Source organism: Anolis sagrei, chromosome 4 (genome assembly GCF_037176765.1).
Source record: "Anolis sagrei isolate rAnoSag1 chromosome 4, rAnoSag1.mat, whole genome shotgun sequence".
NCBI lineage: Eukaryota > Metazoa > Chordata > Lepidosauria > Squamata > Dactyloidae > Anolis > Anolis sagrei.
In genome coordinates, this window is record NC_090024.1 from 247,578,709 (window position 1) to 247,592,556 (window position 13,848).

General features: G+C 46.2%; 1 protein-coding gene across 1 annotated transcript in view; it reads left to right on the forward strand.

Moving 5' to 3' along the window:
• The window catches only part of LOC132772942 (cadherin-22), a 161,060-nt gene that overhangs the window by 80,355 nt on the left and 66,857 nt on the right, over window positions 1–13,848 (forward strand). The window contains exon 4 of the mRNA XM_067468327.1: window positions 9,529–9,823. Coding sequence (XP_067324428.1) covers window positions 9,529–9,823 — 295 coding nt within the window. The remainder of the gene's footprint in view (window positions 1–9,528; window positions 9,824–13,848) is intronic.

Consider the following 13,848-nt stretch of genomic DNA (forward strand, 5'->3'; position numbering starts at 1 on the left):
GGTGCTGATGCTGGTAATGGTGGTGATGATGATTATGATGATGGAGGTGATGATGAAGATGGTGGTGGTGGTGGTGATGATGATAATGATCATGGTGGTGGTGATGATGATGATTGTAGTGATGCTGGTGGTGATGATGGTGGTGTTGGTGATTATAGTGGTGGTGATGATGATGGTGGTGGTGGTGGTGCTGATGCTGGTAATGGTGGTGATGATGATTATGATGATGGAGGTGACGATGAAGATGGTGGTGGTGGTGGTGGTGATGATGATAATGATCATGGTGGTGGTGATGATGATGATTGTAGTGATGCTGGTGGTGATGATGGTGGTGTTGGTGATTATAGTGGTGGTGATGATGATGGTGGTGGTGGTGGTGCTGATGCTGGTAATGGTGGTGATGATGATTATGATGATGGAGGTGACGATGAAGATGGTGGTGGTGGTGGTGATGGTGGTGGTGGTGGTGATGATGATAATGATCATGGTGGTGGTGATGATGATGACTGTAGTGATGCTGGTGGTGATGATGGTGGTGTTGGTGATTATAGTGGTGGTGATGATGATGGTGGTGGTGGTGGTGCTGATGCTGGTAATGGTGGTGATGATGATTATGATGATGGAGGTGACGATGGAGGTGGTGGTGGTGGTGATGATGACAATGATGGTATTGTCAATACTGTCGGTTCCGGAGCCCCTGATGAATTTTGGAGGTCACTCACCTAGCAACAGCCTCCTTTCCCAAATGAGGAACCTTGTCTCCTGGAAGCCACCCTTTTGCAGGCGGCACTTGCCCCGTCCCATATCATTGGGGGCCAATGCAAAGCAGGCCCCTGCTTGGGAAGGCATTGGGAAGGTCTTTCCCTCCAATTGCCCCCCAAAAGCCCAGGGCTCTTCCCATGATCCGTTGCCCTTCCTGGAGCCTTTGCGCACTCTCGCTCTCCCACCCGCTTGGACCAAGAGCATTTTCATAAAATCTGGGTACTCGAGCTAATCCTTTTTCCGAAGGAAGCGTAATTTCCCCGGAGGGCCCCTGTCAGTTTGATGTGGATTTCCGAGAGGTTTTCTTCCCCCCCCCCTCCCCTTTTAAAATAGAATTATGGGGTCAGCGTGAGTTACACACTCGTGCCTGTGGACAGATCTATTTTAGATAGAGGAGGGGATTAAAAGGGGAGAGAGGGGGGAAAAGACCAGATTTAATTAAGTTGCTAATATTTAAAGGAAATTGATGAACTCGGGCTTTATGAGTCGGAGCAAACACCGAAAGCGGAGGCGCCGTTGCCGTTGCGGGTCCTCATTCGGGGCGCCTTCTTCCTCTCCTTTCCTCTCCTCCCTCCGCTCCAGAGTCGTTTGTTATTTGTGTATGTGTGCTTTCTATTTAATCGCTTTAATAAGGAAAACGCACCTCTGCTCACATTTAATTTTGATTTAATTAGTTGGAGGTAATTAATGGCCTCGTAAAATCCCAGATTTCTAGTCCTTTAGGGCAAAGAAACAATTTCCCTTTTTAACAAATGGAGCAGATGAAAGAAAGAAAAGCTTTTTCTCGGTTTGCAAGTCTCTTCCTTGCTCGTTGCCTGGGTAGGAGCCCCTTCCCATGCCTGGTGTGTGTATGTGTGTGTGTGTGTGTGTGTGTGTGTCATGGGGTCATTTCCGGCTCCTGGGGTCATGCCCTTCCGGAGCCCTCTTCTGCCAATTGGGCCATCCCCAAAAAAGGATAAAGCATCTCTAAAGCGAAACAGCAGCACTTTCGCAGAGTTGGAAGTTCTAGTGCCGGCAGGGGCAAACATGGGCCCTCCCTCCAGGTGTTTTGGACTACAACTCCCACAATTCCTAACAGCCGGTAGGATGTTAGGACTTGTGGGACTTGAAGTCCAAAACACCTGTAAAGCCAAAGTTTGCCTGTCCATATTCTGGCGTCTTATGCATGTGTATATGTATATGAGTGTATGTGTATGTGTATATATGGTGTATTTTTGGGGTTTCTAAGTCTGCTCTGGAGCAGACTTAGAAACCCGGTGGCGCAGTGGGTTAAAGCACTGAGCTGCTGAGCTTGTTGATCGAAAGGTCGCAGGTTCGATTCCGGGGAGCGGCGTGAGCTTCCGCTGTCAGCCCTAGCTTCTGCCAACCTAGCAGTTCGAAAACATGCAAATGTGAGTAGATCAATAGGTACCGCTCCGGTGGGAAGGTAACGGCGCTCCATGCAGTTATGCCAGCCACATGACCTTGGAGGTGTCTACGGACAACGCTGGCTCTTCGGCTTAGAAATGGAGATGAGCACCACACCCCAGAGTCAGACATGACTGGACTTAATGTCAGGGGACTACCTTTTTTTTAAGTCTGCTCCACTGGGGTTTGTGTGTGTCTGTGTCCAAATTGTAGGTGTCTTGTGTCCAAATTTCATGTCCATTTGTCCAGTGGTTTTTGAGTTATGTTAATCCCACAAACGAACATTACATTTTTATTTGTTTACTAGCTGTACCCACCACGCGTTGCTGTGGCCAACCTTCCCTCCTTCTTTCTCTCCTTTCTTTCTCTCCTCCCTCCCTCTTTCCTTCCCTCTTTTCCTTTCTCTTTTTCTTTCCTTCTTTCTCTCCCTTCTTCTCCACCTTTCTTTCTTTCCTTCTCTCTTTCCCTCTTTCTCCCTCTCTTTCCTTCCTTCTCTACCCTTCTTTCTTTCCTTCTTTATCTCCTTCCCTCCTTCTTTCTCTATCTTTCTTTCTTTCCTTCCTTCTCTCCTTCCCTCCTTTCTTCTCTACCCTTCTTTCTTTCCTTCTTTGTCTCCTTCCCTTCTTCTTTCTCTATCCTTCTTTCTTTCCTTCTTTCCTTCCCTCCTTCTTTCTCTACCTTTCTTTCTTTCCTTCCTTCTCTCCTTCTTTCTCTACCCTTCTTTCTTTCCTTCTTTATCTCCTTCCCTCCTTCTTTCTCTACCTTTCTTTCTTTCCTTCCTTCTCTCCTTCCTTCTCTACCCTTCTTTCTTTCCTTCTTTATCTCCTTCCCTCCTTCTTTCTCTACCTTTCGTTCTTTCCTTCCTTCTCTCCTTCCTTCTCTACCCTTCTTTCTTTCCTTCTTTATCTCCTTCCCTCCTTCTTTCTCTACCTTTCGTTCTTTCCTTCCTTCTCTCCTTCCCTCCTTCCTTCTCTACCCTTCTTTATTCCCTTCTTTATCTCCTTCCCTCCTTCTTTCTCTACCCTTCTTTCTTTCCTTCTCTCCTTCCCTCTTTCTCTCCCTCCTTCTCTCCTTCCTTCCTTCTCTACCTTTCTTTCTTTCCTTCTCTCCTTCCCTCTTTCTCTCCCTCCTTCTCTCCTTCCTTCCATCTATACCTTTCTTTCTTTCCTTCCTTCTCTCCTTCCTTCCTTCTTCCTTTCTTCCTCCTTTCTGTGTATGTTTTGTGTGTGTATATGCATTTATGTGTGTGTATCTGTGTGTGTGTATATATATATGGTTTTGCACATGCGTTGTAATGTATTTTTTTGTTTTTTGGCTTTTTAAGTCTCTTCTGCTGTGTTTTTCAGTGTTTTTTGAATGAAGGACATACATTGGGTTGTTAGGTGTCTTGTGTCCAAATTTGGTGTCAATTCGCCCAGTGGTTTTTGAGTTACGTTAATCCCACAAACGAACATTACATTTTTATTGATTGATTGATTAATCAATTTTATATACCGCCACTCCCCGAAGGCTCGGAGCCATTTACAATATACATATGCGATACATTACATTTAAAATCAAAGAAAAATTTCAATACACACACACACACTCCACTTGCTTCATTGCCAAAGGAACCTCTGAAGATGCCATTAGCTACAGATGCAGGTGTAACGTCAGGAGAGAATGCTGCTGGAACAAAACTCACAGCACCCAGTATTAGGGGTTCTCCCTTTGTTCCATGGAGTAACGAGGCTGGGCTGGATGGCCTTTGGGGTCCCTTCCAAATGCAGGATTCTTTTCCTCACCCCTCCTTCATTGCAGTTGGACTTTGGAGCTCCCAAGCTTCCTCCATTTCTACCCTCTCTGATCTCTCTGCGTGTGTTTCTCATTTTGTTCTCCTTCCTATTGCAACGCATGGCCCCAAATACTTGGTGTGCCTGAGCAAACACACTGCATGGGGGCGAAATTGTCCAGGCTGGTGGTCGCAGAAACGTTCTCCTGTTCTCCATTCCCTGGTTTTTCCTTTGCTTTGTTCTCAGCTTCAGGACGTGATGAGTCGAAGTTGTCCACTTTAAAGATACTCCACTTTGGCAGGAAAAATGAAATGCAAAGACACAGAATGGGGGATGCCTGGATTAAGAGCAGTATGTGTGAAAACGATCCTGGAGTCCTTGTGGACAACAAGTTAAACATGAGCCAGGAATGTGATGTGGCGGCAAAAAAAGCCAATAGGATTTTGGCCTGCATCAAGAGGAGCATAGTGTCTAGATCTAGGGAAGTCATGCTCCCCATGCTCTACTCTGCTTTGGTTAGACTACACCGGGAATATTGTGTCCAGATTCCATCTGAACATTAGGAAGAACTTCCTGACTGTGAGAGCCGTTCAGCAGTGGAACTCTCTGCCCCGGAGTGTGGTGGAGGCTCCTTCTTTGGAAGCTTTTAAGCAGAGGCTGGATGGCCATTTGTCAGGGGTGATTTGAATGCAATATTCCTGCTTCTTGGCAGAATGGGGTTGGACTGGATGATGGCCCATGAGGTCTCTTCCAACTCTTTGATTCTATGATTCTAATTCTGGGCACCACAATTCAAGAGAGATATTGACTCTAAGCTGGAAAGTGTCCAGAGGAGGGCGACTCAAATGATCAAGGGTCTGGAAAACAAGCCCTATGAGGAGCGGCTTAAGGAGCTGGGCATGTTTAGCTTGAAGAAGAGAAGGCTGAGAGGAGACATGATAGCCATGTAGAAATATGCGAGAGGAAGCCACAGGGAGGAGGAGGGAGCAAGCTTGTTTTCTGCTTCCCTGGAGAGAGATTAGGACGCAATGGACCCATGGCTTCAAACGACAAGAGAGGAGATTCCATCTGAACATGAGGAAGAACTTCCTGACTGTGAGAGCCATTCAGCAATGGAACTCTCTGCCCTGGAGTGTGGTGGAGACTCCTTCTTTGGAAGCTTTTAAGCAGAGGCTGGATGGCCATCTGTCAGGGGTGATTTGAATGCAATATTCCTGCTTCTTGGCAGAATGGGGATGGACTGGATGGCCCAGGAGGTCTCTTCCAACTCTTTGATTCTATGATTCTATGTTAGCTCGAGGGAGCTCTTGCCTTTATCCAATCCCTTTACCCAATCTTTTCGCCATTGAGTTTGCATGGAGGCATTGGCCTCGGGTGCATTTGCATTCTGAAAGGCAGGAGAAAGTTCTTGAGTTTGCAAAGGCAATGTTCCTGCATTGCTTGTTTTTAACTTTGGTTGGTCCCAGGTAGGGATCGGGGGGTGGGTGGGGTGGGGTGCCGTCACACCCAGACACTATAAAGTTAAAACTAAGATGTGCTTCTCTCTTTATCCGTGTGAACCGCGGGTGCCTTACTTAGAAGCTCAAGATTTCTAGCAACTGAGGCCAGTCCAGATTTGAACATCAAACAGACTTTCTCAAAGTCCTTGACAGACTTGGCACAGCCACAGGGAGGAGGAGGGAGCAAGCTTGTTTTCTGCTTCCTTGGAGAGAGACTAGGACGCAATGGAACAATGGCTTCAAACTACAAGAGAGGAGATTCCATCTGAACATGAGGAAGAACTTCCTGACTGTGAGAGCCGTTCAGCAGTGGAACTCTCTGCCCCGGAGTGTGGTGGAGGCTCCTTCTTTGGAAGCTTTTAAGCAGAGGCTGGATGGCCATCTGTCAGGGGTGATTTGAATGCAATATTCTTGCTCCTTGGCAGAATGGGGTTGGACTGGATGGCCCATGAGGTCTCTTCCAACTCTTTGATTCTATGATTCTTTCTTTCCCTTTTTCTTCAGTTACCAAGTTAACTTTCCCCCAACGGTAGAAAAATCCTGGCATCTTTTACCCTAACCCTGAGCTGCTATCTTTCAGAAAGAGCAGGTCTTCCCCTATCCAAGCTCAAGATTAGTTTTGGAGATGAAGTAATGGAGCCTCTCCCAATGGCAGAGAAATCCTGAGATATTCTCAGCCCCAGCGCTATTTATTTATTTGTCGTGTCAGAACAACCAGTCAAATTATATTACATTTCTAACAGAACAAAGCAAACAAGCAGATTACAAAATTTGTGAGTATGAGAGTTGATTAAATGTCCTTTGACCAGTCTCTGGCCACTTGGAGTGCCTCTGGTGTTGCTGCAAGAAGGTCCTCCATGGTGCATCATGTGGCAGGGCTCTGGGTGCATTGCAGCAGGTGGTCAGTGGTTTGCTCTTCTCCACACTCGCATGTCGAGGATTCCACTTTGTGGCCCCATTTCTGAAGATTGGCTCTGCATCTCGTGGTGCCAGAGCGCAGTCTGTTCAGTGCCTTCCAGGTCGCCCAGTCCTCTGTGTGCCCAGGAGGGAGTCTCTCATTTAGTATCAGCCATTGATTGAGGTGCTGGGTTTGAGCCTGCCACTTTTGGACTCTCGCTTGCTGAGGTGTTCCAGTGAGTGTCTCTGTAGATCTTAGAAAACTATTTCTAGATTTAAGCCGTTGACGTGCTGGCTGATACCCAAACAGGGGGTGAGCTGGAGATGTCTCTGCCTTGGTCCTTTCACTATTGGCTGCCACTTCCCGCGGATGTCAGGTGGTGCAATACCAGCTAAGCAGTGTAATTTCTCCATTGGTGTAGGGCGCAGACACCCCGTGATAATGCGGCATGTCTCATTAAGAGCCACATCCACTGCTTTAGTGTGGTGAGATGTGTTCCACACTGGGCATGCATACTCAGCAGCAGAGTAGCACAGCGCAAGGGCAGATGTCTTGAGTGAAGACATCTCAGCCCCAGCGCTGAGCTGCTATCTTTAGAAAGAGCAGGTCTTCCCCTATCTGAGCTCAGCACTAGTTTCAAAGGCGAGAGGGTAACCGTACTCACAATGGCCTGTCCGAGCTGCCTAGCTTGGCCACCAGCACATCTGAGGCTTTTTCTATACTAAAGAAGGCAGGAGAGCTTCTCTAAAATGGAGATCTCATCCCCAGGAAAAAGGGTGGTCTCTGGACCCAAAGGATAACAGCAAAGGGCTTGCAGGCTGTCTTCCACCCTCTGTTAATGTTTAGTTTTGCAAAATCTTTAGCCTTCTTTGATTCTCCTGCAGGAGAGATAAAGTGGGGTATAAGTACTACTACTACTACTACTACTACTACTAGTACTAATAATAATAATAATTTGGTTTGCTGTGATTTTTCTGGGTTGTCTGTCCATGTCTCGGAAGCATTCTCTCCTGCCATTTCACCCACATCTATGGCAGGCATCCTTAGAGGTTGAGCTGTCTGTTGGAAACTAGGAAAATGGGGTTTCTATATCTGTGGAATGTCCAGAGTGGGAGAAAAAAACTTTCCTTTCCCTTTCCTTTCTCTTTTTCCTTTCCTTCTCTTCCATCTTCCCTTCCCTTCCACATTCTTTTCCTTCCCTTTCTATTTTTCCTTCCCTTCTCTTTCATCTTCCCTTCACTTCCTTTCCCTTCCCTCCCCTTTCCCTTTTTTCTTCCCTTCTCTTCCATCTTCCCTTTCCTTCCTTCCTTTTCCCTTCTTTTTCTCTTTTTCCTTCCCTTCTCTTCCATCTTTCCTGTCTTCCCTTCCCTTCCTCATTCTTTTCCTTCCCTTTCTATTTTTCCTTCCCTTCTCTTTCATCTTCCCTTCCTTTCCTTTCCCTTTCTCTTTTTCCTTCCCTTCTCTTCCATCCTTCTTCTCTTCCCTTTCCTTTCTCATGCTTTCCCTTTTCTTTCTCTTTTTCCTTCCCTTCTCTTCCATCTTTCCTTTCCTTTCCTTTCCTTTCCTTTCCTTTCTTTGCTCTCTTTCTTTTTCTCTTTCTCCTGTCTGTTCAACTTCCTTTTTTCCTTCTTAGGGAAGGAATGGGACCATGCCTAGGTGTGTGTGTGTTTTGGTCAGCCCCCCCCCCCCCCAAAGAAAGCCTTTGTGGGTGCATAGAGACATAACCGGCCCCTATCAAGAGGGATCTGGCGCATGGGCCCCCTCCAAAGTGCTGATCCCAGGGGAGGGGAGGGGGATGATGGGCCCACCGATGCTGCCATTTGGAAGATGGAGTGGCCCATAAACATTTTCATATTTCATTAGCCGATTAATGGGCGGCTTGCCTTTCTGGCAACTTGCTGATTCTCAGCAGAAAATGGCCAAGGAGGAAGGGCGGCCGGCAGAGGAGGGAGGCTGCAAAGAAGCGGGGGGGGGGGGGGCTGGTGCCCCTCTCGGATGGCCCCAATTAATGCCCCCCCCCACCCCTCCCTCCCGCCTTGCCTCGGCCGCCCACTGAGCGAGCGGGATTCTGCCCGGCCAGTTACTGTTAATAGATTTCTCATAAGTGGCTGGATTGTAAAAACCTCATAACTCAGTTTAATGCCGCCCATAAAATTATCTCCGGACGCCTGGCCCAGATTCCAGGCAATTCCAAAGGGGGGGGGGAGCAGGAGAGGTGTGAGCCCCCCCCACCCAATTTGGTCCTTGGCTTCAAGGAGGATGGCGGGGGAGAGAGGAGGGGCTGCTGGAGACTGTGGCAGGAGGACACACTGCTACGGATTCTGGAGCATGCTAGCGTTGGAAGGGGCCCCCAAAGGCCATCTAGCCCAACCCTCTTCGGCCAGGTAGAAAGGGACAGTCCAATCCCTCCCAACAGAGGGTCGTCTGGCCTCGTCTGCACTACTGTTTTTTTAATTTGTGTTAGATTCCAGTTTGTTTTGTAAGCTGCTCCGAGCCCTATGGGAGTGGCAGCATATAAGTTTGAATAATAAATAAATAAATAAATAAATAAATAAATAAATATGTTTCCCTTATTTTACTCTATTATTATTATTATTATTATTATTATTATTATTACATTTATGATTTTCCTCTCTTTATTATTATTCTTGGAAGGATACTGAAGCACATTTACATTGAAGAAGGTTAGAGTAATGGTTTAATCAGAGTTGGGGAGTCTTATCTTAAATTTCAGTTTTATGTAAATATTCAAAAACATTTAACCTCCTGATGTCTCAATTAATGTAATTTTATTGGTATCTATTTTTATTTTGAAATTTACCCGTAGCTTCTGCATTTCCCACCCTCGACTTATACTCGAGTCAATCAGTTTTCCCAATTTTTTGTGGTAAAATTGGGTGCCGCGTCTTATATTTGGGTCAGCTTATACTCGAGTATATACGGTATCTTCATTTCCAAGCCGGGGAGCCTGCATTGTCCATAGACATCTCCTGGTTGTAAATAGATAGATAGATAGATAGATAGATAGATAGATAACGCTGCTCTGTCCCATTCTGGCCCAAGGTCTCTCAGAGTTCCAATGTGTTTGTGACTGAAGGTCTACCTACCTCTTTTTGGCTGGAAGATGTGCCTCGCCAACCCCTTTCTCCCTCCCTCCTGATTCCTCTGGGTTTCTGCCCCCTTTTTGCAGATCCACTCAGACTCGGACGAGGGGGACGGCTCCATCAAGTACACCATCTCCGGGGAGGGGGCCGGCACGGTCTTCCTGATCGATGAGCTGACGGGGGACATCCACGCCACGGAGCGCCTGGACCGCGAGCAGAAGACCTTCTACACGCTGCGAGCCCAGGCTCGGGACAGGCAGAGCGGGCGCCTGCTGGAGCCTGAGTCCGAGTTCGTCATCAAGGTGCAGGACATCAACGACAGCGAGCCCCGCTTCCTGGGGGGACCCTACATCGGGAGCGTGGCTGAGCTCTCCCCCATTGGTGAGTGAGTGACTGAGTGAGTGAGCGAGGGAGTGAGTGGGGCACCTGCAAAGTCAGGGAATCTGGGAAAGTGGGACTTTGGGTGGAAGAAACAGGGTGGAGAAAGACCAGCCACCTCCCACCACCCTTTAAACTCAGTGGTTCTCAACCTGGGGGTCGGGATCCCTGCGACCCCTCTGACACTCACTGGTGGTCACCAAAGACCATCAGAAAACACAGTATTTTCTGTTGGTCATTGGGGGTTCTGTGTGGGAAGTTTGGTCCAATTTAATTGTTAGTGGGGTTCAGAATGCTCTTTGAGTGTAAGTGAACTATAAATCCCAGCAACTACAACTCAAATGTCAAGGTCTATTTTCCCCAAACTCCACATGTGTTCATATTTGAGCATAATGAGTATTCATGTCAAGTTTGGTCCAGATCCATCATTGTTTAAGTCCACAGTGCTCTCTGGATGTAGGTGAACTACAACTCCAAACTCAAGGTCAATGCCCACCAAACCCTTCCCGTGTTTTCTGTTGGCCATGGTAGTTTTGTGTGCCAAATTTGGTTCGATTCCGTCGTTGCTGGAGTTCAGAATGCAATTTGATTGTAGATGAACTATAAATCCCAATGACTACAACTCCCAAATGACAAAATCAATCAACCCCCCCCCCCCCCCCGAACCCCATCCCAATCCAATTTTGGGCGTATTGGGTATTTGTTCCAAATTTGGTCCAGTGAATAGAAATACATCCTGCTTATAAGATAATTGCATTACAATTAATAACAGGAGCAAAATTACAGTTATGAAGGAGCAAAATAATGTTATGGTTGGGGGTCACCACAACATGAGGAAATGTACTAAGGGGTCGCGGCATTAGGAAGGTTGAGAAACACTGCTTTAAGCCTGTCTTTCATGACACATTGGTCTGTTGAGCGCGGTGTGTTGTGTGAACCTAACAAGACCCCTCTGAGTCTATGTGAAATAAGCAACCAATCTTGTAGTATTTTGAAAAAGGTGCACAGGCAGTCCCCAAGTTACAAATGACTCTTAGTTTTTATATAACCAACACATTTTGCAAAATGCATTCATTTAACCACCATTTGAAGGTTGTATTTTCCCTTCTCCTTCTTAACAGTATGGGATTGTGATCTGAAAATGTCTTGGATAAAACTTCAATTTGTGAAATATGAGCCAAATGAGTCGCCTGTGGCATTACGACACTTTACTCTCCAGATATCACTTAACCTCACATTAGGGAACGCCCTACCTGTGGGGAACGCCCTACCTGTGGACATCAGACAGGCCCCTTCACTGCTGGCATTCCGGAGGAAGGTCAAGACTTGGCTTTACGAACAAGCGTTTGGCTAAATAATGCAATGAAATACAGTAATATGGTACAATTGATCACAGGAATTGGTATAAAGGATTCTGATTACGGATTCTGATTCTGATTTGTTTGCTGAGGCATATATCTAGGATTATGATTGTTTTGACCTGATGTTTTGTATAATGTGTTTTAACTGCCTTCTTGTTGTTGTTGTGTTGACCTTTACTATGTAAACCGCCTTGAGTCGCCATTTTGGCTGAGAAACGCGGTAAAGAAGTAAAGCAAATAAATAAATAAAAATAAATAAATAATTATCCAAATGCAGGCAGTTCCCATGTTACAAATGCCCAACTTGCAAAGGCTCCTAGTTAAGAACACAGGTGAGACGTGAGAGAAACCTTCTCCCTGGAAGGGAAACCCAGTCCTGGAAGAATTATTATCAGGAGTAAAAGGGGTCTCTGCTGAAGTTTTATCTCCAGTCCTTGTTGTTCATTATTATTATTATTATTATTATTATTATTATTATTATGAAACACAACAAGATGAGTCCACAGCAGACACTCTGCTAGCTGTTGTATTGGATCACATGTCGGACACTTCCCAAGAGTCTAGAACTACATGATACATCTGCGAATAATGTGTGCGGATCCCAGCAAGGTGGCCTTCTGCAGCTGGCAGATGGTAATTTTCTGGCTTGTGGTCCCATCGGTTCTTTGTTGCAGGCAGATGGTGTTTGTGGCACAAGTTCCAATGAGTCATCTGAGCAAGGGTGTTGTGCCTCTGCTTGGAGTCTGTCTGCGCGATCTTCTGGCAGCAGCTGAGGATGCGAACTATCGTTTCATCTGCTTCCTTGAAGAGTCTACATTTGGGATCTGTCGTCGACTTTTCAATTCTGGTTTTGATGGCATTGGTTCTACTGGCTTGTTTGTCAAGTGTCTCAGTTCCACGCTGTGTGGCTCTGGAGGAATCTCCTATGAAGGATCACGCAGAGAATCACGAGTGGAGTAGACATCAACACGTTTATTGTTCGGAATACAAGAGCTTCAACTACAGGTCTCCTATATAGTACTAACTAGCATACCATAAATCATACACTCAGGTACCCTGGTGCCTTTACCATTTCAAAGCCTTTCCATCTCAAGGCCCATTTCCTCCCTTACCTTTGGCACCTAGTCCCATTACCATATCAAAGCCCTCCCATATCAAAGCCCAGTTCCCCCCTCACCCTTGGCAGCTAAGTTTTATGGCTGCCCCGTTTGTCCTGCATTTCCTTTTGGCCCAATGTCCCATGGCCATGTGGTTTATGTCAGTTGTATGGCATGATCTAGAGATCATGACATTGTTCTTGGGCTGCCAGAATCAATCCAAGAACAATATTATCATTATTATTATTATTAACCTTCGGTTTGGTAGTAAAACCAAATTAGTGTGTTGCGAAACGATGCCTTGTCTCAAGGGTGCGTCACCAGCTGTGAAATGACCAGAAAGCTGTGGTCTGGAATCAAACTTAAGCCTTTTGTATACAGTATTGAAATGGTGTTTACTTCTGGCTTGTGCAGAATGGTTCACAGGTTCAACTTCTTGGGGCAGCATGGGTGAACTTTGGCCCTGCCTCCAGGTGTTTTGGACTTCAACTCCCACAATTCCTAACAGACTGCTGGCTGTTAGGAATGGTGGGAGTTGAAATCGAAAACACCTGAAGGGAAGGCCCAAGTTTGCCCAGGCCTGTTCTAGTGCCAGCAGTAGGGTGTATCTGAGGATGCTTGCCATAGATCAGTGTTTCTCAACCTGGGGGTCGGGACCCCTGAGGGGGTCGCGAAAGGGTTTCGGGGGGGTCGCCAAAGACCATCAGAAAACACATATTTCTAGCGGTCTTAGGAACCCTTTTGGCAGAGAAGGGGGAATATCTCTCTGCCTGTCCTTCTCTTTCTTTTTTGTGTTGGTGAACTACAACTCCCCGAATTCAAAAACAAGCTGCCCCCCCCCCGACCCCACTAGTAATCAGTGTTGGCCATGTAAGTAGCATGTTGAGTTTAGTGCAGATCTCTTATGGGCTGGGTTCAGGATGCTCTTTGATTGTAGATTAACTATACATCCCAGCAACTTCAACTCTCAAATGTCAAGGTCTATCTTTCCCAAATTTTGAGCATATTGAGTATTCATGCCAAGTTTGGTCCAGATCCATTAATGTTGTCCATAGTGCTCTCTGGAGGTAGGTGAACTACAACTCAAAACAGAAATCAATGCCCACCAAACCCTTCCAATATTTTCTGTTGTTCATGGGAGTTCTGTGTGCCAAATTTGGTTCAGTTCCATAGTTGGTTGAGTTCAGAATGCTCTTTGACTGTAGTTTAACTATAAATCTCAGCAAATACAACTCCAAAATGGCAAAATCAATCCCTCCCCAAGCCCACCAATATTGAAATTTGGGCATATCATTTGTGCCAAATTTGGTCCAGTGAATGAAAATCCATCCTGCATGTCAGATATTTACATTACGATTCATAACAGGAGCAACATTACAGTTATGAAGTAGCAACGAAAATAATGTGATGGTTGGGGGTCACCACCACATGAGGAACTGTGTGAAGGGGTCTCAGCATTAAGAAAGTTGAGAAACACTGCCATAGATGCAGGCGAAACATCAGGAGAGAATGCCTCTAGAACATGGCCATATAGCCCGAAAACACCTACCACAACCCAGTCTTTTCCTGT